Source organism: Sesamum indicum, linkage group LG9 (assembly GCF_026168435.1).
Source record: "Sesamum indicum cultivar Baizhima isolate 11 linkage group LG9, ASM2616843v1, whole genome shotgun sequence".
Classification (NCBI taxonomy): domain Eukaryota; kingdom Viridiplantae; phylum Streptophyta; class Magnoliopsida; order Lamiales; family Pedaliaceae; genus Sesamum; species Sesamum indicum.
In genome coordinates, this window is record NC_142665.1 from 26,489,293 (window position 1) to 26,513,313 (window position 24,021).

The 24,021-nt window shown below is 37.7% G+C and overlaps 4 protein-coding genes across 13 annotated transcripts; 2 read left to right on the forward strand and 2 right to left on the reverse strand.

Annotated features, from left to right (window-relative positions):
• The first annotated feature begins 102 nt into the window (after nucleotides 1-102).
• Nucleotides 103-6,388, forward strand: LOC105177466 (meiosis chromosome segregation family protein). Of its 7 annotated transcripts, none has more exons than XR_016067194.1 (7): nucleotides 103-905; nucleotides 1,285-1,516; nucleotides 1,901-3,412; nucleotides 3,573-3,824; nucleotides 4,334-4,414; nucleotides 5,175-5,402; nucleotides 5,509-5,643. XR_016067194.1 is itself a non-coding variant. In XM_011100633.3 (7 exons), the coding sequence occupies exons 3-7, from the start codon at nucleotides 2,177-2,179 to the stop codon at nucleotides 6,205-6,207; spliced, it is 2,082 nt and encodes a 693-aa protein (XP_011098935.1). In that variant the 5' UTR covers nucleotides 103-905; nucleotides 1,285-1,516; nucleotides 1,901-2,176; the 3' UTR covers nucleotides 6,208-6,388. The 7 variants fall into 7 exon arrangements, 6 of the variants coding, with proteins under 6 accessions (XP_011098935.1, XP_088740529.1, XP_020554754.1 ...); XM_011100633.3 differs by adding an exon at nucleotides 6,151-6,388 and having other exon boundaries at nucleotides 5,264-5,719; XM_088884403.1 differs by having other exon boundaries at nucleotides 5,264-5,402; nucleotides 5,509-5,690.
• Nucleotides 6,389-10,749: 4,361 nt separating this feature from the next.
• On the reverse strand, nucleotides 10,750-16,272 carry LOC105177470 (phytyl ester synthase 2, chloroplastic). 2 transcript variants are annotated; one of them, XM_011100637.3, is made up of 14 exons: nucleotides 15,764-16,272; nucleotides 15,204-15,255; nucleotides 15,043-15,098; nucleotides 14,500-14,658; nucleotides 14,306-14,416; nucleotides 13,915-14,021; nucleotides 13,552-13,673; nucleotides 13,198-13,306; nucleotides 12,775-12,905; nucleotides 12,132-12,501; nucleotides 11,821-11,934; nucleotides 11,521-11,606; nucleotides 11,177-11,286; nucleotides 10,750-11,100 (listed from the first exon to the last, which is right to left on the reverse strand). In XM_011100637.3, exons 1-14 carry the CDS (start codon nucleotides 16,179-16,181, stop codon nucleotides 10,910-10,912), a joined length of 2,136 nt encoding a protein of 711 aa, XP_011098939.1. In that variant the 5' UTR covers nucleotides 16,182-16,272; the 3' UTR covers nucleotides 10,750-10,909. The 2 variants fall into 2 exon arrangements, with proteins under 2 accessions (XP_011098939.1, XP_011098940.1); XM_011100638.3 differs by having other exon boundaries at nucleotides 15,799-15,992.
• Nucleotides 16,273-17,964: 1,692 nt separating this feature from the next.
• On the forward strand, nucleotides 17,965-19,406 carry LOC105177469 (CASP-like protein 1F1). The gene is made up of 3 exons (XM_011100636.3): nucleotides 17,965-18,307; nucleotides 18,387-18,510; nucleotides 18,903-19,406. The coding sequence occupies exons 1-3, from the start codon at nucleotides 18,081-18,083 to the stop codon at nucleotides 19,134-19,136; spliced, it is 585 nt and encodes a 194-aa protein (XP_011098938.1). The 5' UTR covers nucleotides 17,965-18,080; the 3' UTR covers nucleotides 19,137-19,406.
• Nucleotides 19,407-19,632: 226 nt separating this feature from the next.
• Nucleotides 19,633-23,125, reverse strand: LOC105177468 (Endosomal targeting BRO1-like domain-containing protein). 3 transcript variants are annotated; one of them, XM_011100635.3, is made up of 12 exons: nucleotides 22,787-23,125; nucleotides 22,295-22,529; nucleotides 22,125-22,199; nucleotides 21,957-22,015; nucleotides 21,715-21,847; nucleotides 21,521-21,617; nucleotides 21,349-21,415; nucleotides 20,812-20,910; nucleotides 20,549-20,638; nucleotides 20,303-20,457; nucleotides 20,116-20,217; nucleotides 19,633-20,018 (listed from the first exon to the last, which is right to left on the reverse strand). In XM_011100635.3, exons 2-12 carry the CDS (start codon nucleotides 22,491-22,493, stop codon nucleotides 19,862-19,864), a joined length of 1,233 nt encoding a protein of 410 aa, XP_011098937.1. In that variant the 5' UTR covers nucleotides 22,494-22,529; nucleotides 22,787-23,125; the 3' UTR covers nucleotides 19,633-19,861. The 3 variants fall into 3 exon arrangements, with proteins under 3 accessions (XP_011098937.1, XP_088740864.1, XP_088740865.1); XM_088884738.1 differs by having other exon boundaries at nucleotides 22,295-22,643; XM_088884739.1 differs by lacking the exon at nucleotides 22,295-22,529 and having other exon boundaries at nucleotides 22,787-22,934.
• Between the last annotated feature and the right edge of the window lie 896 nt (nucleotides 23,126-24,021).

A 24,021-nucleotide genomic window follows, 5' to 3' on the forward strand; every position in this document is an offset into this window, starting at 1 on the left:
ACACATAGTAAACTACGCTACAAAGTTGGTTTCTAGAGTTGCTTGGTTGTATTGCTAGTGCATTTAGGCATGGTTAGTTGTAATGATGGGCAGCTTAATGGCACGGAAAGTAGTAGTTAGGAGCGGCGTGACTTTTGACAGCTCTAATTGTTGAAAACTGAGGAAACTCTTGCAGTCGTCAAGGTCATCTCCTGAACATCATTACAATTTACATGAATGATTAGTCATCCATTCCTGTGCAGAATCTTATACTGGTGTGTTCAGTTCAGGTATTCGAAAATGGCAAGCTACTGAAATTGTGGTAGCAACTGGAGTTAGTGATCTAAGAAAGACGTTTATTTCCGTTAATCATTTGTATGAAATCGATCAACTTTGCAAGCTCCACCGTAGGACGTACCATCTACTCTCATTTGTCTAAATTTTATAATTCAAAATTCCAGGAAATTCAATTTATAACAATACCGGCCCCAAGCTTCAAGAACATCAAAGTAGGGTATGCCCCATGCATGTGCATGGTTGAGTCGGGACTCAGGATGCCACACCACAGGGAAGCTTGTTCACTCCTCAAGTTCAGCATGGAAAATAGCAAGTGATGATCATTCTTGCAACTATATCTTTTTGCTTAATGAATTGGTGGTAATAAATTCATTGCTGTGTTAAAAGTAATATAAGCGGAATGAGATAACCGTCGAGTCCAGTAGAATACTGGTAAGGATTCAGAGTGTAGTGAAGTGTGATGAGCAGCGTATAAGCAAAGCAATAATGGTGAAATGGGGGGAGATAATTGTAGGAGGGCGAGATGTTGAAATAGCAATTAGTGGGATGTAATGATGGCTTGTGCGGCAATGGAGGGACAGTTGCAGATGGATGGGTAATAAAGGAGTGCCACGCTGCTGCATGACCAGGTAAGATAGTTTCAACGCGTCGATTTCGCAAGCATGCACGACCTTTTTTTTAGGTTTTTGGTTTTGGTAAAATACAAACATGCATGACTTGCAAACCATTCTAAATTTGCCTAAAAAAAACATTCCAAATACAAACACTCAATATATGTTTTATATTAAAAATGCAAAGTATTAGAAATTGTTAACAAAAAATCATCTAATGAAGATATATATATATATATATATATATTCAAGAGTGTTTTGAATGAAATTAAACTTGAGTTTTCAAATATTTCTTTATTTAACTTGTCGGGTCACGCCTTTCATTCATAGGATAGAAGTAGAAGTGCTAAATTAAAATTGGAGCAAATCAATTTATCATATTTGCAAATAATTACAGGCAATCCATCATCAATATCATTACCCATTCCCAAGATGAAGTGAAGAGGCCCAAACCCAAACTCTGAACAATACCATCTTTCATTTCCATACATACCTACCTTCTACATACATACACATACGTCCATACGTACATATACATATATCCTCCACCCTCTTTCATTTCCAATTTCCATCGATGTGAAGTCGCAACTATCAGAAGCATTGGTCGTTGGCGGAATATCTCCTTCTCGGTGCGTCTCTCCTTCCTTTTTCTCCCTCCAATCTCCATTTCCATTCTTTTGTTTAAGCTGCTCTCTTTTTCTCTATTATACTGTTCCGCGGCTTACCTTTTGTTACTTGTTCAATCATCCTTCCTTCATCACCATGCCGGTTATATTCAACGTCATTTTGGTTACATTTTTTTAATTCTAAACTCCGGAAAAACAACTCTCTACTTGATTAACTCTCTTGGTTCTCAGCTTTTGTTTTATATGTTTTTCGCCTTTGATATCGTCGAATGAAAATAAATAATTGCTTCATTTGTTCTGTTTCTTAGAGTTGATCATCACACAGATTATTGTTATTTAAGATTTATGTTTTTGTAGAATGCGTGATGTGATGTGTCCTTATTTCAGGGAGTTCCTATGGTTTTCCCTGGAGCTATACACTATGCTTTCAACTACTCTTTTGTTTCTCAGCTTTCTTGTATTCAGCAGCTTGGGCTTAAGTTGAAATGACTCTTGTTAATTGAGATGAAGATTATACCTAGGTTCCAAGTTAATACATTCTGCTGGAATGTTGGTTGTATCCTGTTGGTAAAATATTAGGAAGCCTTTGCTGCGTGGGTGTTGGAACGAGAGTAATAGGTACTTCTCCACTAGACATAGTTTACATAACTTGTTCGGAGAGAGATGGGATTACCTCAAGTTTCCTCTAGTGAAACATCAGATGGAGGAATTGGACCTCTAAGCACATATCTTTATAGTGTGGCACAGTTTGGTGGTGCCACCACATGTGATTTAGAGAGGATGTATGTTGGAGCTGTCAACTGCACCTGGCCAGATTCTAGATGTTATTCTTTGGGGGATTTTCAGTGGAAAACCTCTATGAGGCTTCCAATGTCTCCTGATATATCTGAGAAAGGGTTTTTGGATGCTACACCTAATATTCATGTGGCAAAGGTACCTCCGGAGGAAAGAGTTGACTCTTCAATTCCTGAAACCAGGAGGAATATTCAGCCTCCTGTCTCTAGGATAGTTGGTTTCACCTATGAAAAAAAGGATGTGCTCTCTGATGCATTAGACAGTGCACAGAGTCATTCTCATTCTGCTTCTGCCCACATCAAGCTGAAAGAAGCTGAGCCCAGTGGATCTCATGCCAGGAAGAGAATGCTGTCTCCACTAAATAAAATGCTGTTCCCCAAGCAATTCAATGGTGATTCCTTAGACATTTGCAGCAGGAGTTTTACCATCAGTTGTCATTCCAGTAAAGATACATGTGGTATTTCCTTAGCACAAGACAATAAGAAAGCAAATGTCGGCAGCAAAAATCACGCAGCTATGCCAATCTGGCCTGTGACTAACTGTTCAGAACTAAATGACAAGCTGTATAAATACAATAAAACCACATCAATTGTTTTCACAGATGGCCCGGTACTAGAGGGCAAGGAAATAGTCCCATTTTCGTATTTACCATCAGAGGGAACTGATCCTCTGTCCGAATCAAGCGAGCCAGGATGCGGCTCAGGATTTAAATCAATACCCAAAAAAGAAACACCACTCTCTCTGTCTCCTCTTGGGTCAATATTTTATGAACAAGTAAAACCTGCAGTCAGGGGAAAGAACAACAAGAAAGAGGAGATATTGAAAGAGGCTGCCCATTGTCTCGATGAGAACATTTCAGGAGTGATATTATCCTCTGAAGATGAGGAATACAGGTTTTCAAGAGTATCATGTGAAGATATAGATGTTCTTCAGAAAGAAGCTCAACCTTCATCCTCAACAAAGTGGCCTTTCTGTCACCGAACAGGAATCAATTATAAAACATTTGGGAGAAATTTGAGGGGCCTCTCTGTTAGGAGGTCATTGGTTGGGTCGTTTGAGGAGTCTCTGCTCTCTGGTCGGCTTTCTTCTGGAAAATTTAGTCAGGTTATTTCTTTTGTTAATTTATCTAAGTTGGTTTCTTATGTATTTGTGTCATTGCTCAATGCCAGTGCTGTATACAACCTGACCTGAGATTGGACGATGTTATTATGGGGTTCTCCGTATACTTTTGAATAACATCAGCTTTCTGCTTTGGATTTTGCAGAAAATAGATGGTTTCCTTGCTGTAGTGAGCATAACTGGAGGAAATTTCTCTCCCAAGGCACAAAAACTTCCATTTGCAGTGAACAGTGTCGATGGAGAGAGCTATTTATTATACTATGCATCTATAGATCTTGCTGGTAATTCACGATCAAGCAAGTACAGGGGTGGAAATTTGAAAAAGATTTTTGACAACAATGATCCACAAAATGGAAAGAACCGTCTGCGCATTCCTATGAAAGGGCGCATCCAATTGGTATTTGTTTCTTCTCCTCTCAATTTATTTAGGATTGTTTCATTTTACTAATATATGGCCAAGGTTTCATACGGTTATGTTATGAGTTCCGCCTTGTGGCTGCTCTCTGGAAGTGACAGCAGAACATCAGTCTTCCTTAATATACAGTTTCCACTATGTTATTCAGCGCCTCATTTACACTCTTTCTACCATGACTGTTGAACCTCCAGATCATAGCACACAGATAGTTTCATGTCCACCCACTTCTCCTGCGTGGAACTTGTTAAAGTCAGTTTTTCTTGGTTTTTCTATGATTATTAGGATGGGCCCAAGTAGACAATAGTTGGTAATATATTCCCAGATCTGGCATCAGAACAGAAAGAGCCAGACATATTTTGCATGAAATGGGTGTAATGCCATACAAGTGACAATGATTTAATAAGATTAACTTGAGATAATTTGAGAAGTAGGTGTACTTTTACATTATGGTTGAAGAAATTCAAATAACCAAGAAAAAGAATGATTGCCAGGTCGTGAGCAATCCTGAGAAGACACCAGTACACACCTACTTCTGTAACTACGACTTAAGTGACATGCCAGCTGGGACCAAGGTAAGGCCTACTTAGTCAATGTCTCTTCAAGCTACACCAACAATGAGTCTGTATTCACTTTCTTAATTCCAGTTGAAAAGTCATGATTGTTTTATAGTTTTTCATTACCTGGTTTTACGAGGTCTGTAGTGGTGCCACTTAAGACCGAAGAAATGACATGCTTAGCGGAGATTGGCAGGTTTACCTATAACCATCCTATATTATCAAGAAGCAAGTCACCTTCAAGAACATGCACTCATTTACTTCCGTCTCCTAATTTAGCTTTTTTGGCACTTACTTGTTGAACCACTGCCTTTTGTGCCTGACAAATATTTTTCATAGATCAGTCCGCCTACTTCCGTTGTCATGACTTCTTCAAGTCCCTTTCTCAAGTTCTCTGTTTCCCAGCTCTGGTAAATCTAACCAGGCAATGACTTTTAGCTTTTTGATGTTTCCATTTTTCTTAGAAAAACTACAATGAATAAAATATATCTGCATGACTCAAATGCATGGGCAACCTTTAATTTGTGTGTTGAAAACATTGAACTATTGTGATACTAATATTTCATAGCAAGGGTTTGTTGACTGAATGAAATTAAGACCATGCAGAATAAATCAATGAAAAGACATTTGGTGAAAATGAAAAGTAATTTATGAGTTGAACTATTGTGATTATACTTATTTTGTGATCCTATTGTGAGAATCATTGTAGTTAACCAGAGGAGATGATCAAATAAAAAGAAGGATAATTAATGTTTCGCGGCTAAATTTCTCATTTCAGTTAAACAATTTTCTTCCTGGGAAAACCAAGATTTGGATGGTGCGGTTGAGTTCCACTAGTGAAGTTGTTTCTTTTGTGCTTTCAAACAGACATTCTTGCGTCAGAAGGTCTTTCTTGCTTCCTCAGCCTCAAATTCCACATCTGGCAGGGAAGAAGAGAAAATTTTGATGAAGAAGGATGAAGATAATGTTTCTTTTGTCTCAGATGAAAAACAAAGTGAACGAACAGGCAAGGGAAGCAAAGTTTCAGCGCGTAATTCATGTGAGACTGATGGGTTGAATGCTTTCCTAAAAACTAATAGAAAGTTTGAACATCATTGCTCAAGGGTCAACAGGAATGCAACTGGTGTTGGTGCTCTTCGTTATGCTCTTCACCTAAGGTTTCTTTGTCCTTTCCCAAAGAAAAGATCGATGTCGGCTAGCAGGTCAGATCCTCCATTGGCTGAAAGAAGCAGAACAGATAGTGAAGGAAAACGGAGATTTTTTCTTTACGATGATCTCAGAGTTGTGTTTCCTCAACGCCATTCAGATGCTGACGAGGGAAAGGTATGTGTTATATCTCATAGGCCTTAGAATTGGATGAGACATGAGGCTTCACTTACATGAAAGGGTAGTGTCTTTTAGCATCCATCATCATTCATGCTCTTCAGTTCGATTTGTTGTTGCTACCATTATCTCTTTATACAATTGAACTCTGGAGTTCAATTTTTGGCCCCATAGGGCTGGTTCTTTCCTTTTCTTTTCTTTTCATAGCATAGATTCTGTGGAAAGATGTCGGTTTATGGACAAGTAGATCCAAAGAAGGCCATTCTATCAGTAGATTTACCTTTTCAAGTGTGAGACACTTGGGCTTTTACAGGAAGACTTTTTGTATCAGTTGATGCCTGGCTCCTTATTTGCTGTTTGCTTTCCTCCTTTGGGCATATGAAATGATGAGTTCATCTGGTTGTGCTTGACGGAGGTTTTTTCTATTGCAGTTGAATGTTGAATATCACTTTCCTGAAGATCCAAAGTACTTCGATATCAGCAACTGAAGAGTCTCCTCTCAAGAATATGTTGTTTTGCTTGTTGCTAGTTGTAACCTAAGCCACTGAGATCGGTGGTGCTAATTACGTGTAAAGCATGTAAGACGAGAAAAGAGAATAAAAAACTGAAATTTGTAACAATTGTGCATTTGCTCTTGTGTTAGTGAAGCTGTTGGAAATTGGGGTTGAATTATCGACTAGTTGAAATTTGGTTCTGGCTAAGAGAGACGTCATCAGTTTTGTTGTTGCAACTGGAGGTCCAGATTAGCATTAGAGTCTGAGATTTGAGGCTCAAAATTTTGTTCGTGAGTATTGCTCTCAGAGATTCATCACTGGAACCTGCAAATCCCATCACCCTGCTCCCAAAAGAAAAGAAAAAGAAAAATCACATAAGAAGAAGATGCCTGGGAAGGAGTTGAATAATGGAGGTGTTTGGTGTTTGTGTGGGTCTCACACTGGATGGCAACTGAATTATATCCCAAGAAAGTGTAAGAGGGTGCTCACAATCTGTCTAAATGGGGGGACTCGGACTCAGTTGTAACTGGCGTGGTCCAGTCTCTCTAAATATTGTGCCCCAATTATTTTGTGTAGTGTAGGTACCAGGCCTGCCTATACAGCGTTGTCCTCCTCTAACTCATCCTATGCTTAAATTCTCAATCATCAGAAAAAGGGGGAATGGAGTGCTGTTAACTTAGAATTGTGAATCCATTGATGAAATCACCCTAGGTGGATCGTGTAACCTGAAGTTCAGATGATGGTGGTTGGAGTGGAGGGGTGATGGGTATGTCACATGTCTTGTCCTCGTGTCTTTTTATAAATTTGCCATTTTAGTGATTCAATTACTGCTCTTGAATCCGTGACATCTCAATTGGAATATATAGCAGTTTGAGTAAGTCCTTTCATAATTGGTTTATGCATGCAGTTTCTCCAACTCTTTAGCCCCCGCCCTCTGCTTGTCTCCACTATACTCTCTATCAGTCTATCACTATGTATGTGGGGGGGGGGGGGGGGGGGTTAAGAGAGAGAGAGAGATTGCTAGTTTGGAGCTGTCTGACATAACAACCACTGCACCCAAACAAGTAGCAAAACCTTGCCTTTTGCTGTCACATGCGTATTCATGGCAGCACTACGCATTCCTTGAGGTACGTACCCACCTGCTGCTTTTTACCATTATAATTAACCTGGTCTCATATTTATTTAATAATAAAATGTTGAGTTGCATATGTCTGTGTCAACATATTTCATATTTGTAGTTGTAAAAATGGTATATCATAAATGATGGATAACGTGTCCATTGTTAAATTACTAAATTAGGCTTTACTTTGTTAGCATAAAATGACAATGTTAGTACTATGTAACCCTATCTGGAATACAAAGATTAAGGGGCGGGGCATAGGGTTATTTTTGGTGGAAACAAAAGGTGATGAATCTTTTCAGTTTGGTGCATGTATTATTAGTTTCCAGGCGGGTTGATTGGACAATGAGGCCTTTCCTTTGTGTATCAAAATTCTCATCGTACACGTCTCCTCAACCCCCCTCCCTCTCCCTCTCCCTCTCCCTCTCCCATGTGTAATTTTTTTTTTTTTTATTATCGATCTTTGGATGTGAAGCCCATACTCTTAATGTCTTATCAATTTCAGAAAAATAGTGTGCACTCTCTCCCCTCTCTCTCTCTCTCTCTCTCTCTCTCTATATATATATATATATATATATATATACATAGGCCCCTTTATTTCAGTAAAAAGTTGCAAAAATGTACCGTCATTGTACGAAATCAATATATATATTAGATAGATAGATAGATAGCTAGAGTGGGAAATCGGTTTACCCATAAATTACTATTGTAAGTTTATCTTCAAATTCAATCATGTGAGTGGAAATATTCTCCCTAACCCCGGCCATGCATTTATATATATATTCCTTGTTAAGTAATAATTAATTAGTAAAGTAAATCAATAATTAGGTTTGGAGGTATGAGAAATGTTGAATTCAAAAGAGTTAATTAATGAGTGGAGTGAGTTCAAAGTGGAACCATTTAGGAAAAGGGTACAACATATATATACCTATTCCTAATTTTAGAGAAACAATGCATCTGCAGTACACGTTACTTATGAAATTATATATATATACAGTGCAGAGTGAAGTGCCAAACAAATATGTTTCCACAAATTTCTTGTTTAACTTGTTAAATCTAGGGTCGTACAACTGGTCGACATATGTTAGTTTCTGAATTTGGTAGAGCTGAGTGCATGCAAATTTTTACTACTATTTTTGTTTATGCATTCATTTCATATTCTACACTAAATTAACAAAATTGTTTTGGGATGTACCCTTCTACTTACTTTCCCACTGTAACACAATTCATTGGTTTTTATATATGAAATTAAACTTCACCACTTGTCCTTAATATATACCTGGCTTCATGTGATTTCTGAACAATATTTCGAGAATATATTGGTCCCAGGTCCTCTCGGAAATGTTAATAGATTATTCGACGTTTAAGTGAGATCAAAGTGAAAGTGAAGGCTGCTTTTTGAAGTAATAATGACACTGTGGTCTAAAATATATTATTAAGTATTTACAGAATCAAATAGCTGGGTTCATGTTGATCTTGCAAGAGCTTCCGAGTTCACAGGTTATCATGGTAATTGACAACTTGGGTTGATTTTGGTGTGACTCAAACTGGGTAAAAGAAAACACATGAATTTCATTCCTGTAAGGATATTTTGCCTTTGGGGGAGGGGGTGGTATTTTCTACTTTTTAGTATAATTTGTATACACATAATTGAAAACCTAAAGAAAAAAGATATATATATATGTGTAGGCTGAGAAATAAAGTTGAAAGGTAATGAAATGTTGAAGACATGTGTGAGGTAAATGGTGGAAAGAGACAAAACAAAGTAACCAACCCAAACACCCCTCCCCCGGCGTATATCTATTAAAAAAATTTAACCTGCCCTCTCCCACTCCCTCTCCCTCCTTCACTTGAGATTTTCATTCCCCACAGCTTGTACATTCTCTTAGCCAGTCCCAGTCCCAGTCCCGTCCCACATAACTGCATACAATTGCCATACCTCTCTCTCTCTCTCCACGAAAATGACGGACCCTAGCACATACGACTTCTTGAAGCTCAACACTACTCAGCCACCAAACAAACTCAATCCTCCCTCCAGTTCTCGACTCTTCTCTTGCCTCTACTGCAACCGCAAGTTCTGCACTTCTCAAGCTTTAGGCGGCCACCAAAATGCTCACAAGCGCGAGAGAGCCGCCACTCGCAGAACTCTCACCGCTTCCGTCCACCCCCAGCAGCCTCCACCCCCGCCCTACGCTGCTTACTGGCACCAGGCCACGTCCTTGGACGCCACTTCTTCTACTTCGGCAGTATTTGGTGCTGGACGATCGGTTTCTCAGGCGTTCTTAGGAGATAATGAGTCTGCTCACCATGAAGACGTAAACCTCGACCTGACGCTTCGTTTGTGATCATTCTTTTCAAGTATATATCCGTACGTCTAATGGTTAGGGGTTTTAACAGTACGTTTGTATGCTAATCCTGATTATGAGAAATGAAGTTTTAGGGTGACAAAATTAATTACAGGCGGATATATATATATATATATATATATATGATAGGTTTTTGTGATGATTTTAGTTTGATGTCTAATCTCAAGTATATTAATATCAGCTGCTCTGCTGGTTTTATGAAGTTGATGATGATCAGAGACTTGAGATATATAGATATATATATATATGTGTGTGTGTGTGTGTGCATGGTATGTGCTAACTCGGATGCATTATAATTCATTAAGGTGTTGGAATATTACCATCTGATTAAATTTAAATAGCAAGTAATGTGTATGATGATATATATCTCGATTTCATTCTTACTTTGATAATAAGCAATATTCTGGTTTAACACCAACATATGTATTATTAACATTAATATATGCGATTAAGTACGCATGCGTGTGTGTATATATATATATAGAGTGAAATTTTATTCATAATTTGAAGGTAAATATTGTACATTCCTGTTTAGCTAGGAATAGCATGGATTATATTGCCGGATGTATAGCTCACACACCAGTACTTGTTCTGTTTTGGTTTTCTCAGTTGAAATTTTGTCGTGTGTGTGTGGGTGCAGTTGTTTGGCACTCGTACATTTTGCTATATACATATTTGTATGTCGGAGAAATATTATACAGTTCACGAATTATTGTTCTTATAATTACAAGTTAGAGTAATTAATAAATATTCTTGTATTTCTCCAAGTAGTTAACTAATTCCAACCGAAGGAGAAGAGAATGAGAATATATATGGAGAAAGTACGTAGTAAGTAAGTTACGCAGGTGGTGAGGGTGATGGAAGTGGTTGGGCGGAGAGGCGAGGAAAGGGTGGTTTAACAATTAATTCATCATCATCTCAATTACTTTGTATCTCTCTCTCTGGTTTACATTTTGATCCTCTTTGTTGTTTTGTTTTCTATATCTTCCTACGTATTGCCACCCGCCCCCTATTTAACAAGGAATTCAGAAAGAAAAAGAGAAAGCAATGTATGTCGACATATTTTGTTTTTGTATGAAATTCTTGGGGAAGCACCCGTCCATCTCGTTACATTTCGTTTGTTGCATAAAGAATTTGAATGAATTTGCGAATATCATTCTGGGACTGGGACTGGGACTGGGAGAGAGTGTCATCCAATCCATTAATGCAGCTAGATGTCGAAAGTGGGTACCTCACAATCAAATCCATGCCTTGCCTGATACGCTAAACGAGCAAATATATTCCTATATCCGTCATTCTCTCTCTTCTCCTTCAAATACCCAAGACATTTTTCAACCTCTGCTTTCACTTCTATATACAATTCTTGAGCTTTTTCCCTGCTTTTCAATTCCTGCTTCCTTCCTGAAAATTAGTGTGTAACCAATTCTACGTCATTCAAATTCCCCACACCTGCAACACAACCAACATATCCACATACCTTGTGTTTCTATGGGCTTCCCAAATAAGTAATAAAAACGTCCTGGAACTTTCGGTAGAATGATGGGAAGGTGAACATCTTGGTTTGCAACCTCTCCTACAGCCTCATTCCTATGCTCAAAATGTAGCCAATCTCAAATAAGTTAATGCAGATGAATAAATAATTTTAGTAGATCGAGCAAACACATGTGACCAAGTATCACTTAGAGGACAAAATAAACAAAGCTGACCCACTTTTTTTATACTTGCATATATGTAGTATCATGTTTCCATGCACGAGTGCACAACACCGACAATTTTTAAGGATTTAAGACGAAACAAGTAGTGAGTAATGCAGATAGATACCTCAGCTTCACAGCCTCCTCTGTTAGCTCTTCTATAGAATTCTTGAAATATGGAATGTTCCTTAGATCGTTGTAATCAAGGAGTAGCTGATTAAAGGATTACAAAATCCACTTCTATGTTAGAAAATCACCATCTGGTGGCAGTTTGAAAATGTAAAATGTGCATATGACTGATACAAGATTTAGAATTTAAAAAGTTCTACTGTTGCTAAGAGTAAAGTGTTAAAATAACTTCAGTTTATAGCGAAATAATACTCAAAGCCGTTTATATCTTCATCACTAAACTTCTATTGAATCTTACTTGACCAACATCGTCTTCTCCAACAGAGCCAAAAGGTACGATTTTAGCTCCAAATTTGGCAGCCATCCTAACAAACTCCGATTGTTCTGGCCAGAATAATTTGTATTCCTCACCCTGATATTTAAGAAAATGAGAGTTGAATAGAATATTCATAAAAAGATAATTAATCAAGTGCAGATAATGACTTAATGTTAAGAAAATATATTGCGGTGATCATGATTGAAGAACAAAGTAATATCTAGACAAAATCACCCATCTCATAATGATAATCATTCTCATCAATTTGAGTACATGATGCCAGACTATATCACCTTTCGATGAAGAGCCTCCCGCATTCCTCCAGGATACAGTAGAACGTGGGATTTTGACGAGAAAAGTCTGTAGAAATTAGCTGCTGATACTGGAACTGCTCCCATGATCCTGAACGTATCAAAAGCTGATAAAGCAGGTAATCTTCCTTCCCTCAACTTGGTAAACATCATTGGATGTGCTATTCCTCTCAAAAGAATATTTCTTTCCATCCAGAACCGGGACACAAGAGGGACTAATTCAAAGCCAAGCATCATGTGGTAACCAACGTATAGTACCGGCCCTTCAGATGGAATCCCAGCAAGACTTCTCACAATTTTCCCACTCTCCAGAGTTGATAGCATCACAGGGTTAGTGGCAGTTTCAATCCATCTAGTAAAATATGTAAATGTGATAGTCAGGCAATAAGAACCCATTCTAGAAACATGTTTGTAGACCAATCAAAGAACTACAGTGGTCGGAGCTGGTTTAATCATAATTGCAGTAGAAGTTCTGTAAATTAAGAATATTAATATAACATAAGATTGAATCAAGCAGGCATGCCTGTGATAGTCATGAATGACATGCAAGGAATAAAGACTTAAGTCTTCATGTTAAAAGAAAAGAGTTTTGCAAGTAGTGAGTCTGTCAGAAAGTTCAGTTCACCTTTGTGGTTCATAGACTCTCTGGAATTCAGAAGGGGTTGGTGGCACGTAATCTAAGACATAATCATGGCGTCCTCCACGTCTGTAGAAACTGGCGCCAGTTAAGATCGATACCAAATTGAAACCATCTTCCTGCAAGCAAATGGATATCATGACATCAACACAAGCAAATGTACAATGACAGATTGATCAAGGTCATCATGTTAGATCATATTATGTGTAAAAGCTTGAAATATAAATGAAGGTATGATGCGAGACAATTGCTTGCCAAAGCAGCTGATTATCTAAAACTAAGAGAAGAGAAAACTAAAAATCCTTCATTTTCTTGATGAACAAGACGTGTGTACTTAACACTGACTGGACTCACTTTTATCCCTATTCTTCTTCTGTTTGGTAGTGTGACAGAGAAGTGGGATCAACATACCAAGAAGAGGGCATGACCACTGTCGCTAAATACACGGATCTCACATTTTGGCAGCACCTGACGAAGTCTTTCAGCTTCCTCTCTACTCGGGAGTAACTGATCTTGTCCACTGCAAAACAAAAATAGCCGCATGATAAGCAGAAACACCTGAATAGAACATGCATAAAACTGAATGTAAAGAATCAGCTTCATCCAAGAAATAGAATAGAAATCAGATTAGTCATATAGGACTTGAAGACGAACTAAATAGTAAGAGTTAGAAAACTTTAGTAGCTCTATGCTGTAGGTAATCTTTAAGAAAGTGCAACTACATTAATACTACAAAATCCAGAAAGATGGGAGTAGGTTGACAACCTGGCAAGTATTAGGGTTTGAGCTTTCACAGCATGAAGTCGTGAATTGGCAAACCCTGCAGCTGATTTTAGCATGTTGAGCTTCCATCTAAGCGTCTCCGCAGTCAAGATATCAGAAAGAACCTGTGACCCTAACATAATTTATGTGAAGATCTACATTTTAAACCGTAAAAGCCAAGTTAATCCAAATTCAATTCTAAAGCGAGAAACCTCTACAACTCCAACAAGAAGCTACTTCGACAAGAAACGAAACAAAATGAAAAGTTGAAGATACACACAGTGCTGATAAGGAGAATAACAAGTTTGTAATTTGAAATAAGGCCTGGATGATCATCAGTTTTTACGTATCAAGTTTGAGTCTTACAGAAAGGTATGATGACATCGCTACAGTATCCTGAGATATCTCTGTAATCAGTTGGTCCAAAGGAAGTCGTTTCCCTGCGGCCGATGTCATCATCTTAACAGGAGCACCTAATAAGAAAAGAAGTTGACATGGATTATTACTATTAGCAGAGTAAAGTATAACAATCTTAAGTATTACCGGAAAAATATTATATTGTCATCAAAAGAAATTATGTATCTAATCTACAAAACCAAATAAATAAGTTTATCTTCCAGAGAAATACGACAGGCAATAGATAATGAGAATTAGTCATCTTTGCTTCCATACAGCAATACATAATGCAGCTTCAGCAAGCCATAAGGGATGCATTGCCTAATTTAATCAATTTGAACGACTTACTGAGTAAACAAACCTGACAGTAAACTTAGCATATAAAGCAAACTGGAACGGAGTTGCTCGGGCATCATTGTTGATAACGGTACTAGAGTTTCTGGTTGCAGAGCGGATTTGCTGAAAGATGTAGCTGCCAGGAAGAGAGAGAACAGATGAAGCTTTATTATCCAAGTTTTCATTTCATGATCAATTTTAGCAAAATGAGCAAATTACCTGGATTCGCCAAAATTAGCATAAGATCGATATCTGGGTTACGGGCAGCAACAGCAAGAGCAAGGCATCCCCCGAAAGATTCTCCAACAAGATATATGGGTCTATTTGGGGTACGCGAATGCTCTAACCTAACCGTGCTCTCGACAAGCTTTACCAGGTCTGAGAGATTAAAATGTATTAATACACCCTTCTAACAGCTGCCTTCCAAATTCTATAAAATTGTGCTACTGTTAGTTTGTTAAAATGGTTTCTATTATGAGGCATATTAAGCCAAAATGCTTTAGACAAGTTTTATTTGACTCCGTAGCTGTTTCCTACTGCTTGGGTTCTTTCATCATCGTGCCACCTTGTTAGACTCAGTATAATTCATGTAGAGACCTCAAATTTCTAGCAAACGAAAAACAAAATAGTAGGTAAAAAATCAAGCAATTCCAACTTCTCATGAAACATTTGTGCTCGTGTGATTGTGAGAAAACCTTGTCCCTGTCATCCTTGTGTGACAGGCCGGATAGGGGGAGCGAATGAGGTAGAGAGAAGAGACACCTGGGAATGATGTTCGGTCTGTGAGGGGAATGTGCAAGCACCATATATCAAAAATCCTTCATGGGTGGCAAATTAAAGAGAATAATGAGTAATCAGACAAAATATATTCCTTTTCTTTGTGATAGAATACACTACACAATGTCGCATCAGGGACAACTTACTGCCCAAGTCTTTGATGCTGCAGTAAAAGTCCCAGTCCAACTCCGTCAACCCCTATAAAATCCAAAGAAATTTTAGGACTCTAAATTGCAATTATAAAGTATATATAGATTTGCAAGAGAAACAATTCCAATGCTTTAAACAAGATTCATGAAATTAATGGTAGTCGGAGCAAAGAGTTTAAGTTTATTTTCTTTTTTCCCCTTTATGATGTGCTTTCGGGACACAAAAGATGAAGTGTCTGAATTATCGTAAAAAGCGGCGGGGCCCATACGTTTAGGGTCGATGCACCCATCATTCGCTGTAAATTGACATTACATCTTATATTGCAATTTATACATGGATATTTTGTTTTGGGTTTTTTTAGTTATAGATTTGATACAAATAGGAATTTTGTTTTTGTGAATGAAAAGACAGTGAAAGTATATAGGATGGTGCTACGGAATAATTGATGTTAGTATTAGTTATTAGTTATAGTGTGAAGTAAGTTGGAGATATGGATGATGGTCATGGAAGGAATAGTAATTCTAGGTAGTAATAATAAAGACATAACACAAGTTACCAGGTAAAGAGAGCAAGAGAGGAGAATGTTTTAACCGAGAGTGGGTTGCGCAGTCCAAAGGCAAAGGTGAAAACCACCGCGCCCCTCCACCATCCCATCTACACCTAACCAATAACTCCCCACACTGCTCAAAGTAATCTTTCAAAGTCAACCCTGCATCCTTTGACTCCCCACCTCTACTAGTGGGGATTGAGTCTGGTGCCGGCGTCGATGACTTCTTCTCCAGGACCGTAAAGCTAGAATTAGGTGCTGATCTCTGTGGTGGGTGATTGGGAGTGGGAATGAGTGATGCTGAAACAGAGAGTTTAGAGTTTGAGATAGAGATAGGGATAGGGATTGGGGGGGAAGGAGATAGATGGTGTCGGGGGGTTAAAGGAGGTGTGGCGGTGGGGAAGACAGCGGTTGCGGCGATACCCATTGGGTACTAGTTTGAAGTTATGGTTAATTAGGGAGAGAGCAGGACAGGACAGGACAGGACAGCATGTGGAATGGGATCCTTGCTTCTTTCCGAATTATAACCTAAGGTATAAATATTAATTTCTTAACATTATGGACTGTGCCATATATATTACTAGTCAAAATAATAATAATAATATAGGGAAAGTATTCAATTCCAATTTCCAACAGCAGCTTCTCCACTCTATTTTCTTAACAATTTCAAAAGTAAAAATTAATATATCTGGCACCCAAACAGTGGACTGCAGAGTTGGTCCTTGTGCTGAAATTCCATTGTCAACCTGGCCAATAGCCCCCAATAAATAATTCCCTTATTCAAACAAAATAACCCAACCATCCACCAAAATGCTCTCTGTTTCGCTACCAAGAAACTAAACACAAAACTGTAAAGGATTTTTTTTTCTTTTTTAACTAATAATAATAAATAAAATACAATAATTCATCTTGATAAACGAAATAAAACCAATATGACTAATAACAATAAATAAATTACAAAACACATATAAAATGAGTCAAATATCCATAAATCTAATGAGATTTGAACTCATGGACTCCAACACACTGAGCACCACTCCCACTCCCACTCTGCATCTTCTTAATAACTCATTTATGAGAGTGGTGTTGGACTGTTGGGGCTATTCAAAATAGATACACATATTATAAGTTTGTTTAGTGAGATGAGATAATAAAATTAGAAAACAATAAGGTGCTACTGTTGTCCTCCAAGTTGAATATGTTTTTCTGGACTCTTACATATATAAAATATAATAAATAAAGATTTACATATAGGTTTGAGTAAAGAGGGGTGGGGTGGGTGAGTGCATCAAGTATTGAAATTATGGTAGTACGTGTACGTAGCAATATATATGAAGGACTAAAAAGGTTAAACGTATCAAGTGATTGAGATGGTTTACCAGCAAGACCATGCTCTACAATTTTTAATTAATGAGTTTTACTTCCCAATTAATTAATACTTAATGTTTAATTTGGGTAAAAGAAGAGTAGTGGTGCTTGCTTATTGGAATTTAATACTGATATGATAAAATTAATGAATGCACCGGCCCGCGAATTAATTAAATATAAGATTTGGAGGAGATTAATTGAAATTTCAAATATATATTTATAGGGATGGATGGATGAATAATTATTTGGGATAATGATATGCATGGTTTGTATAGAATATTAAACAATATAATTATGATGTGGATGTAAGAAATAACAAGTTATTGATGAAAATTATTTGTAGCAATGAAATAATTAATCAATAAGAGCTTGCAATTCATATATTGATGAGTAGTAGGTAGTGGGCAGTGTGGGTTATTAATTAAAGAAAGGGGGGTTGCTGGTAAGACAAAATCTATAATGATGGAGAGTTGAGATCAAAGATGAGAAGGAGGCATAGGAGTAGGAATAGGCATAGGCATGCAGCAGGAATAGAGACAGAGATTGCGTGCTAGTTGACATCAACAAGTAGTCATGAGAGTGAGTGAGTGAGCAGCACTATTACTGTTTGTGTAATTGAAATTGTAATTGTTGAGGTTTATATATAATATAATAGTTTGTGATATTAAGGGAACGCGCAATTACATAATTAAAAGGAAAGGGAAAGGGATGAGAAAGAGAGAGAGATAATATTATTCATTTCTCATAATAAATGTGGTAAGTAATGAAAATCGGATTTTGCTATTAAATGATGATATATATAATAATTAGGTGAAGAGCGGGTGCGTGTACGTAGACGTCTCTCTCCCTCTACAAAAACCCCTCTCTCTCTCTCCCATATATTTCATCAACACTCCCTCTCCCTCTACCAAATAGCAATCAACAGCAGTAGTAGTAGAGTGAGTGAGACAGTGATATCATGGATCCTCCTCCTCCTCCTCAAATGCAAATGCAAATGCCAAAACACAACATCCACTACCCTCAAAACTCACCCACCTCCTTTTTCTACTTTGCACAACTCACCCTCCGAATTCTGGTCATTGGATTCACCCTCGCCGCAGCCATCACCATGACCACCAGTCACCAGTCTGTCACCTTCTTCGGGATTGTGATGGATGCCCGTTACACCTACTCCTCTTCTTTCAGGTCTCTCTCTCTCTCTCGCTCTCTCTCTATGTATATGTATGGGGCTGTGGGGTTTAATTGGGTTTTCTGGTTGGTGCAGGTTCAAGATGGTTGCAGATTCTTTAGCATGCGGCCTCTCTCTACTTTCCGTCATTCATCTTCTTTCACTCAATCGTCCTAAATCAAACCCCAACAATTACTTTTATTTGTTCTTGCATGATTTGGTAATCCTCAACTTCACCAATCCTACCTCTATAATTCTCTACTACTATTTTCCATTTCTGTTTTTTCTATTTTCCTTTTTATAGGTGCTCATCATTTCCTTATGTGTCGCTACTTGTAATCTACTATATACTAAAAAAGTTTCTTCTTTCTTTTTCTTTGTTTTTTAAAAATAGAATTAAATAAAATAAAATTGACAGAATCTATTTTGTTTAGAAAAAAAAGAATGACACATGATGATATATATATATATATAAACCAAAAAAAGAAATAGTTTCTCTTTTTTATCATATGGTCACTCTAATAATTAGTAATTACTATTTAATTACCATATATCTCCTCATGGGAATGGGAAAAATTAATATTGGGGAGTTGTGTATATTAATTATTGCAGGTGAGCGCGGTTTTGTTGCTATCCGGATGCTCCGCTGCAATGGCCATCGGGTACGTTGGACGATTCGGACAGCCTCAAACCGGTTGGATTGCAATTTGTGATCGGGTGCCCAAATTCTGTGACAAGATCCTGGTTTCAATTGTCTCATCTTTCTTGGCTGTCATTTGCCTACTTGTGCTTACAATCATGTCTGCCCACAAACTCAAATCTCACCCATACTCCCACCCAATCTGAATTGAATTCAGACACAGATCAACTCCACCTAATTAATAAAATTACTGTCACACCCAGCACCACCTGTTCCCCCCCCCCCCCCCTTTTCTTTTTTTCCCTAGTTTCCAGGTTCTTTTTTATTTCTTCTTCATTTCCGGAATTATATGTGTACTAGGTTTGTGTGTCTGTCAAAAAAAAAAAAAAAAAACCCAAAAAGATGCTCTTGCATTCTGTGGACAGTACATTATTATTACCTGCGATGTTAAATGCATTCCTACATAGTTGTGTGTATTTTATGGTGAAGTAAAGTATTCTGTGGTTGTGGGTGGATAGAGATAGGTGTTGGATTTGGAGGTATTTCCCAAATTTATTACCTCCTATGACTACCTGTTTAAGTCAGGTTTTCAAATTTGGACGTTATAAATGTTCCTCATCACAACACAAATGCATGCCACCATGTTATATAGACCATCCATCAGGTTTCATTTGTCATCGCTATCAAATTAAAAGAATGATGAAAGGAAGAAGGTGGCGGGCGTTCCTTCAAAATGTTCCACATAATCATACCCAAGTTGCACATCAATTTGGTACTACGTTACAAAAGTAGATATAAATATTAAAATAAGAGGAGAGTGAGAAATGATCCAAATTCAATAAACAAGTTTAAATATCAATTATTTCTCACCCTTACTACTACATCCATCAATCACCATCACCAGAAACACGCACCTCATTCCTTGTACAAGTCAAGTTTCTGGTTCATCATTCAGGTGTTCCTTTAATGTTTGTTCAGTAATTTCCCACTTCCCACAATCCCATGCTGGATCCACTTCAGGTAACTCATACTCATCTGGTTTCAGCGACAACTGAAATTCTGGAAGATCAGGCAAATTTTGCAGATCCCTGCATAAACAACCCATTCATGTATTCACATATTTAGTCCTAGTATTTCCAAGTAATACCACTAGGGAGAAACCCAATCCAACTATCAAATCCTTACTTCTCTTGCTCCAAAAGGTAGCCATACATCTGAGATTTCTTGGATGCGGTTTCTGGAATTTTCTTGTGTAAATGCTTCATGGCACCCCAGGGCGGAGGAGCCCTGACAGCGGCAGTACGAGATTAATGTCTTGACTTAATGAATAAATAAAATTAACATTACATGAGTTTTTTATTCAATTCTTAACCTTGTAATTGGATCTGCAAGGCAGAAGGTTAAGCAGGCCTTCTTGCTCTCAGCTATCAACTCTTCCGCAGCAAGGAAACAGCAAACTGCACTCACATGGGAGGATGGCTCGGTGCCTTTATCAAGGATTAGACCATGATAGTAGTAGGCTGCCGCCTGTCGTCAAAGTCTTGAATGCGTTAGCTGAAACCAACATAATAAAACAACTCAATGCTTCAGAAAAGATACAGTACGACAGCATCGTCACCTTTGCTTCTAGAAACTTCCACTTGAGGAACAACAATTGCTTCTTTAGAGCTGCACCATTGGCATTAACTTCAGACAAGCAGCAGTGGGCCTGACTAGACCATGAACATGGTGAGTGAATGTACTCTGTCATCTGGACAGCCAAACTCTTCTAGCTACTACATATTTGTGGTGCAATAAATATCTGTGATCTGGGTCGGTGAACGTCACGGGAAGCAAATAACAACAATGGTGCTGGATTAAAAATGTTATTATCATTTTTACCTGCGCAAAGAAACTCAGTTGTTCACAAGCTAGTCTCCTCTTCACAGATAAAGTTGCATTGTGGCTTTGGACAGCCAGCCCAAGCTGAATTTCTGTTCCCTGAGATATTCATTCAATAAAATTGTGCATTATTTTTCATAGCTTACATGCTTGAAAGCATGTGTGTAATTTTTCTGAGCAGTAGTTTGCACTAAATTGGTAGTGATTATATATTCCACAAACATAAGTAACAATGTTAATAATACCAATACCTGTCATCGTAACTCCTAGAGTTTGCATACCTAGTCCACCTTAAAAGATCAAATCCAAATTTAACAGACTGGAATTCAAGTGAAGTCTTAACATATGGGTCTGGGGATGGGATGAATACTATTTAGGAACATCACAACAGGGTAAATTTGATTTACATTGCTCTGTAATATCAGTTCCTAAAGAAATAACAAACACAGGTGCTTTTAGTACTAGTCAGCATTTAGCTGGTGTTGTTTATCTTCATCTGCTTTTAGGTCATTCATAATAAATTGTAGCAGTACGTACCTGTGCTAGGGCTTGATAAGAAATTGCCTCTAGGATGCTCTCGTGCATATCCAAAGGCAGCTTGCTCCTGTTCATACAGAGACATTTATGAATAATATGCTGATAAACAAAGTATGCATGATTAAGATCATAAGTATATATGTTCTCAATTCGAATACTGAATTTTACAGACTTTATGTCAGGTGGTAGCCTGGGAAGAACATTGCCAATGCAGAAATTCAAATATCCTGCTGCTTTCAGCAATAAATCAACAGCATCCCTCATACAATCTGTTAATACAAATTTGTGATGGTCACCATCCAATCAGGATAGTTGTTGCGGTCATTTTATTATAGCTCATAATTTTCTTTCTATGTAAACAGAAACCTGCAGATACAAGCCTCTCAGACAGGCTACTGTCTTGGGGAATTAGCTTCAGATTTGCCTCCATCAGCGTGAGCATAGCCATCATATGTAGAACAGAGAATAGTTCAAACCAGGAGTTTGCCACACAGATTTCCTGATCAGCATGACATTCATCAATCTCAATCTTTCTTTTTTTTTTTTGTTTTTTTTCCAAGAACATCAAAGGATGATTTGCATTTGCTTGTGTAGGATTCAATTCTCACCTGCCTTGCATCTTCTAACTCTCTCCATCTGAACTCCACCAATTCTTGAAGCCCGTAATCTACATACCAGGTCAAGATGAACTCATCAAATTTTGCAAACTGCTACACTTGTAGAAGAAGCCCTTTTTACCTGTGAACAAAACGATATGTAGGAAACAGCGGACGAACCTTTCTTTGTAAGGCCCAGCAGAAGGGACAAGTATTCCTCCAGTGCTCTTGTTAGTTCAGCGATGGCTGACCCGCCTGGCCAAAGATTCAGATTTCAGAATGAAAATGAGGCAATCAAAGGAAGCAATGCAGAATATTGAAAAGAGGGAGAGAAATAAAAAAAATGAGACCAGTGTCCTCAGCAACTAAGACAATCTGATTTCTGAGGGAAGAAATTCTATGAGCAAGATCCTTAGGGATTAAGCCTCGGAGTGTTGTGTGGATATCGGAATGGACGGGAATGCGCAAAGAGGGGAAAAATACGGAGACTTGGGGGATAATCTTCTTCTTCTTTTTACCAATTGCATAGACTGAAGCTGTGCACCCCATTGTTCTTGAAGGGGACTGGTTTCAAAATATAACATCCTACAAGCAAAAAGTTTATTATAAGTTTGTAGGTAGTTAGAAAAGTTGAAGAGAAGAGAAGAGAAGAGAAGAGAAGAGGAGAGCAGAGCAGGATGAGTAGAATCGGAGGGTAGGCTGCAAAGATTAAAAAAAAAAAATTTAAAAAGTAAGAGCAGTTGAATAGTAGTTATAATTGATTGGAAAGAAAAAGAAAGTAGTAAGAATGCAGGAGCATGAGCATGTGGGGGTTATGAATAAAAATGAAATGGAACACATACTGATTTCTGACAGGATCCAGGAGGAGGAGGGCAGTGAAGTTTCTTGGATGGTGGCAGATGATATAACAGTACACAGTACAGGGGTGTAGTAGTAGTATAAAAATAAAGAGAGTGGAATCTGGGGCGGGGGGGGTGGGAAGCTCAGGGATCGAGAAATGCATCACATGGCGAGAGCGGAGGAAGAGAAAGTATGAGGAGTAATTTGTTTGTTTTGTGGGGATATTGTAAGAGGAAGGAAGGATAGTTACAGTTAGGATTTGACTTTTTTAAGAAAAAGAAAAAGAAATGATGATTGAGTAAGTTAAGTTAGTTTGGGATACGATGCATGGAATGGGAATTGGAATTGGAATTGGAATTGGAATGATATGATATGATCTCCGACCCCCGAGACCCACCACTCCACTCTTTCCCACAAATATATTTATTTTGTTCAATTCATTCATTAATATAATTGAATTGTGTGAGAAGAAAGAAAGTGAGTGATCAAATACAAGAAATGTTTGTAGATGTGATGCGTGAGGAGGATCAAATACAAGAAATGTTTGTAGACTACAGTCCTAAGATAGTGTAATGTTTTGTTAGTAAGTAAATGAAAATTAAGTAGTATGATTTGGGTGGTAGTATTTAAAATGAGATGATATGGGTTTGGGCTGATTGTCACTCAATTCAGTTGCTGTCTCAGCCCAATTACAATTACAATGCTTCTATTCACTCACTCTCTCCCTCTCCACTCTGTTAAAAAAGTAAAATGAAATTTAAGCATGCAAATCCAAAGCCTAACAACAAATTCAAATACCAAGTTGTTGGTAGCATCCAACAAGCCCATCTCCACCACCCTTTGCCACACCTACTCCTCCCCCTCCATCCACCCTTCTTCTTTTTCTCTTTCTATGTCTATATATATAACATATTACATGTTAATAAATCATAAATGATATATAATATATTCATATATTTTACATAAAAAATACAAGTTTTAAATTCAGATAATTGATTTGAATTAAAATAAAAATTGGGCAATTCATTTACTAGTTAAATTTGGACTTTGATTCAATTCAAATCCAACAATCCTTAAATAATGTTTTTATGATGTAAAATTCAAAAAAAAAAAAAACTCGTGCACTGCACAAAATCGAGTGGAGGGGTAATTTAATTTATTTTAAAAAACATTGGATAATTTGTTCATTTTGAATATATATACATTTTTTCCTTTATTATTACTCTCATTTTACTTA

Coding starts and splice junctions, on each gene's coding strand:
- LOC105177469 (XM_011100636.3), top strand. CDS start 18,081: ATGGATCCTCCTCCTCCTCCTCAAATGCAAATGCAAATGCCAAAACAC. Junction 18,308..18,386: donor ACCTACTCCTCTTCTTTCAG/GTCTCTCTCTCT, acceptor TGGTTGGTGCAG/GTTCAAGATGGTTGCAGATT. Junction 18,511..18,902: donor ATTTGTTCTTGCATGATTTG/GTAATCCTCAAC, acceptor TAATTATTGCAG/GTGAGCGCGGTTTTGTTGCT.
- LOC105177468 (XM_011100635.3), bottom strand. CDS start 22,493: ATGGGGTGCACAGCTTCAGTCTATGCAATTGGTAAAAAGAAGAAGAAG. Junction 22,016..22,124: donor GCTGGGCCTTACAAAGAAAG/GTTCGTCCGCTG, acceptor CCTGGTATGTAG/ATTACGGGCTTCAAGAATTG. Junction 21,848..21,956: donor AGTTAGAAGATGCAAGGCAG/GTGAGAATTGAA, acceptor CATGCTGATCAG/GAAATCTGTGTGGCAAACTC.
- LOC105177470 (XM_011100637.3), bottom strand. CDS start 16,181: ATGGGTATCGCCGCAACCGCTGTCTTCCCCACCGCCACACCTCCTTTA. Junction 11,935..12,131: donor GGGAGGCTCTTCATCGAAAG/GTGATATAGTCT, acceptor CTTAAATATCAG/GGTGAGGAATACAAATTATT. Junction 11,607..11,820: donor GAGAAGACGATGTTGGTCAA/GTAAGATTCAAT, acceptor TCCTTTAATCAG/CTACTCCTTGATTACAACGA.
- LOC105177466 (XM_011100633.3), top strand. CDS start 2,177: ATGGGATTACCTCAAGTTTCCTCTAGTGAAACATCAGATGGAGGAATT. Junction 3,825..4,333: donor TGAAAGGGCGCATCCAATTG/GTATTTGTTTCT, acceptor AATGATTGCCAG/GTCGTGAGCAATCCTGAGAA. Junction 4,415..5,263: donor ACATGCCAGCTGGGACCAAG/GTAAGGCCTACT, acceptor GCTTTCAAACAG/ACATTCTTGCGTCAGAAGGT.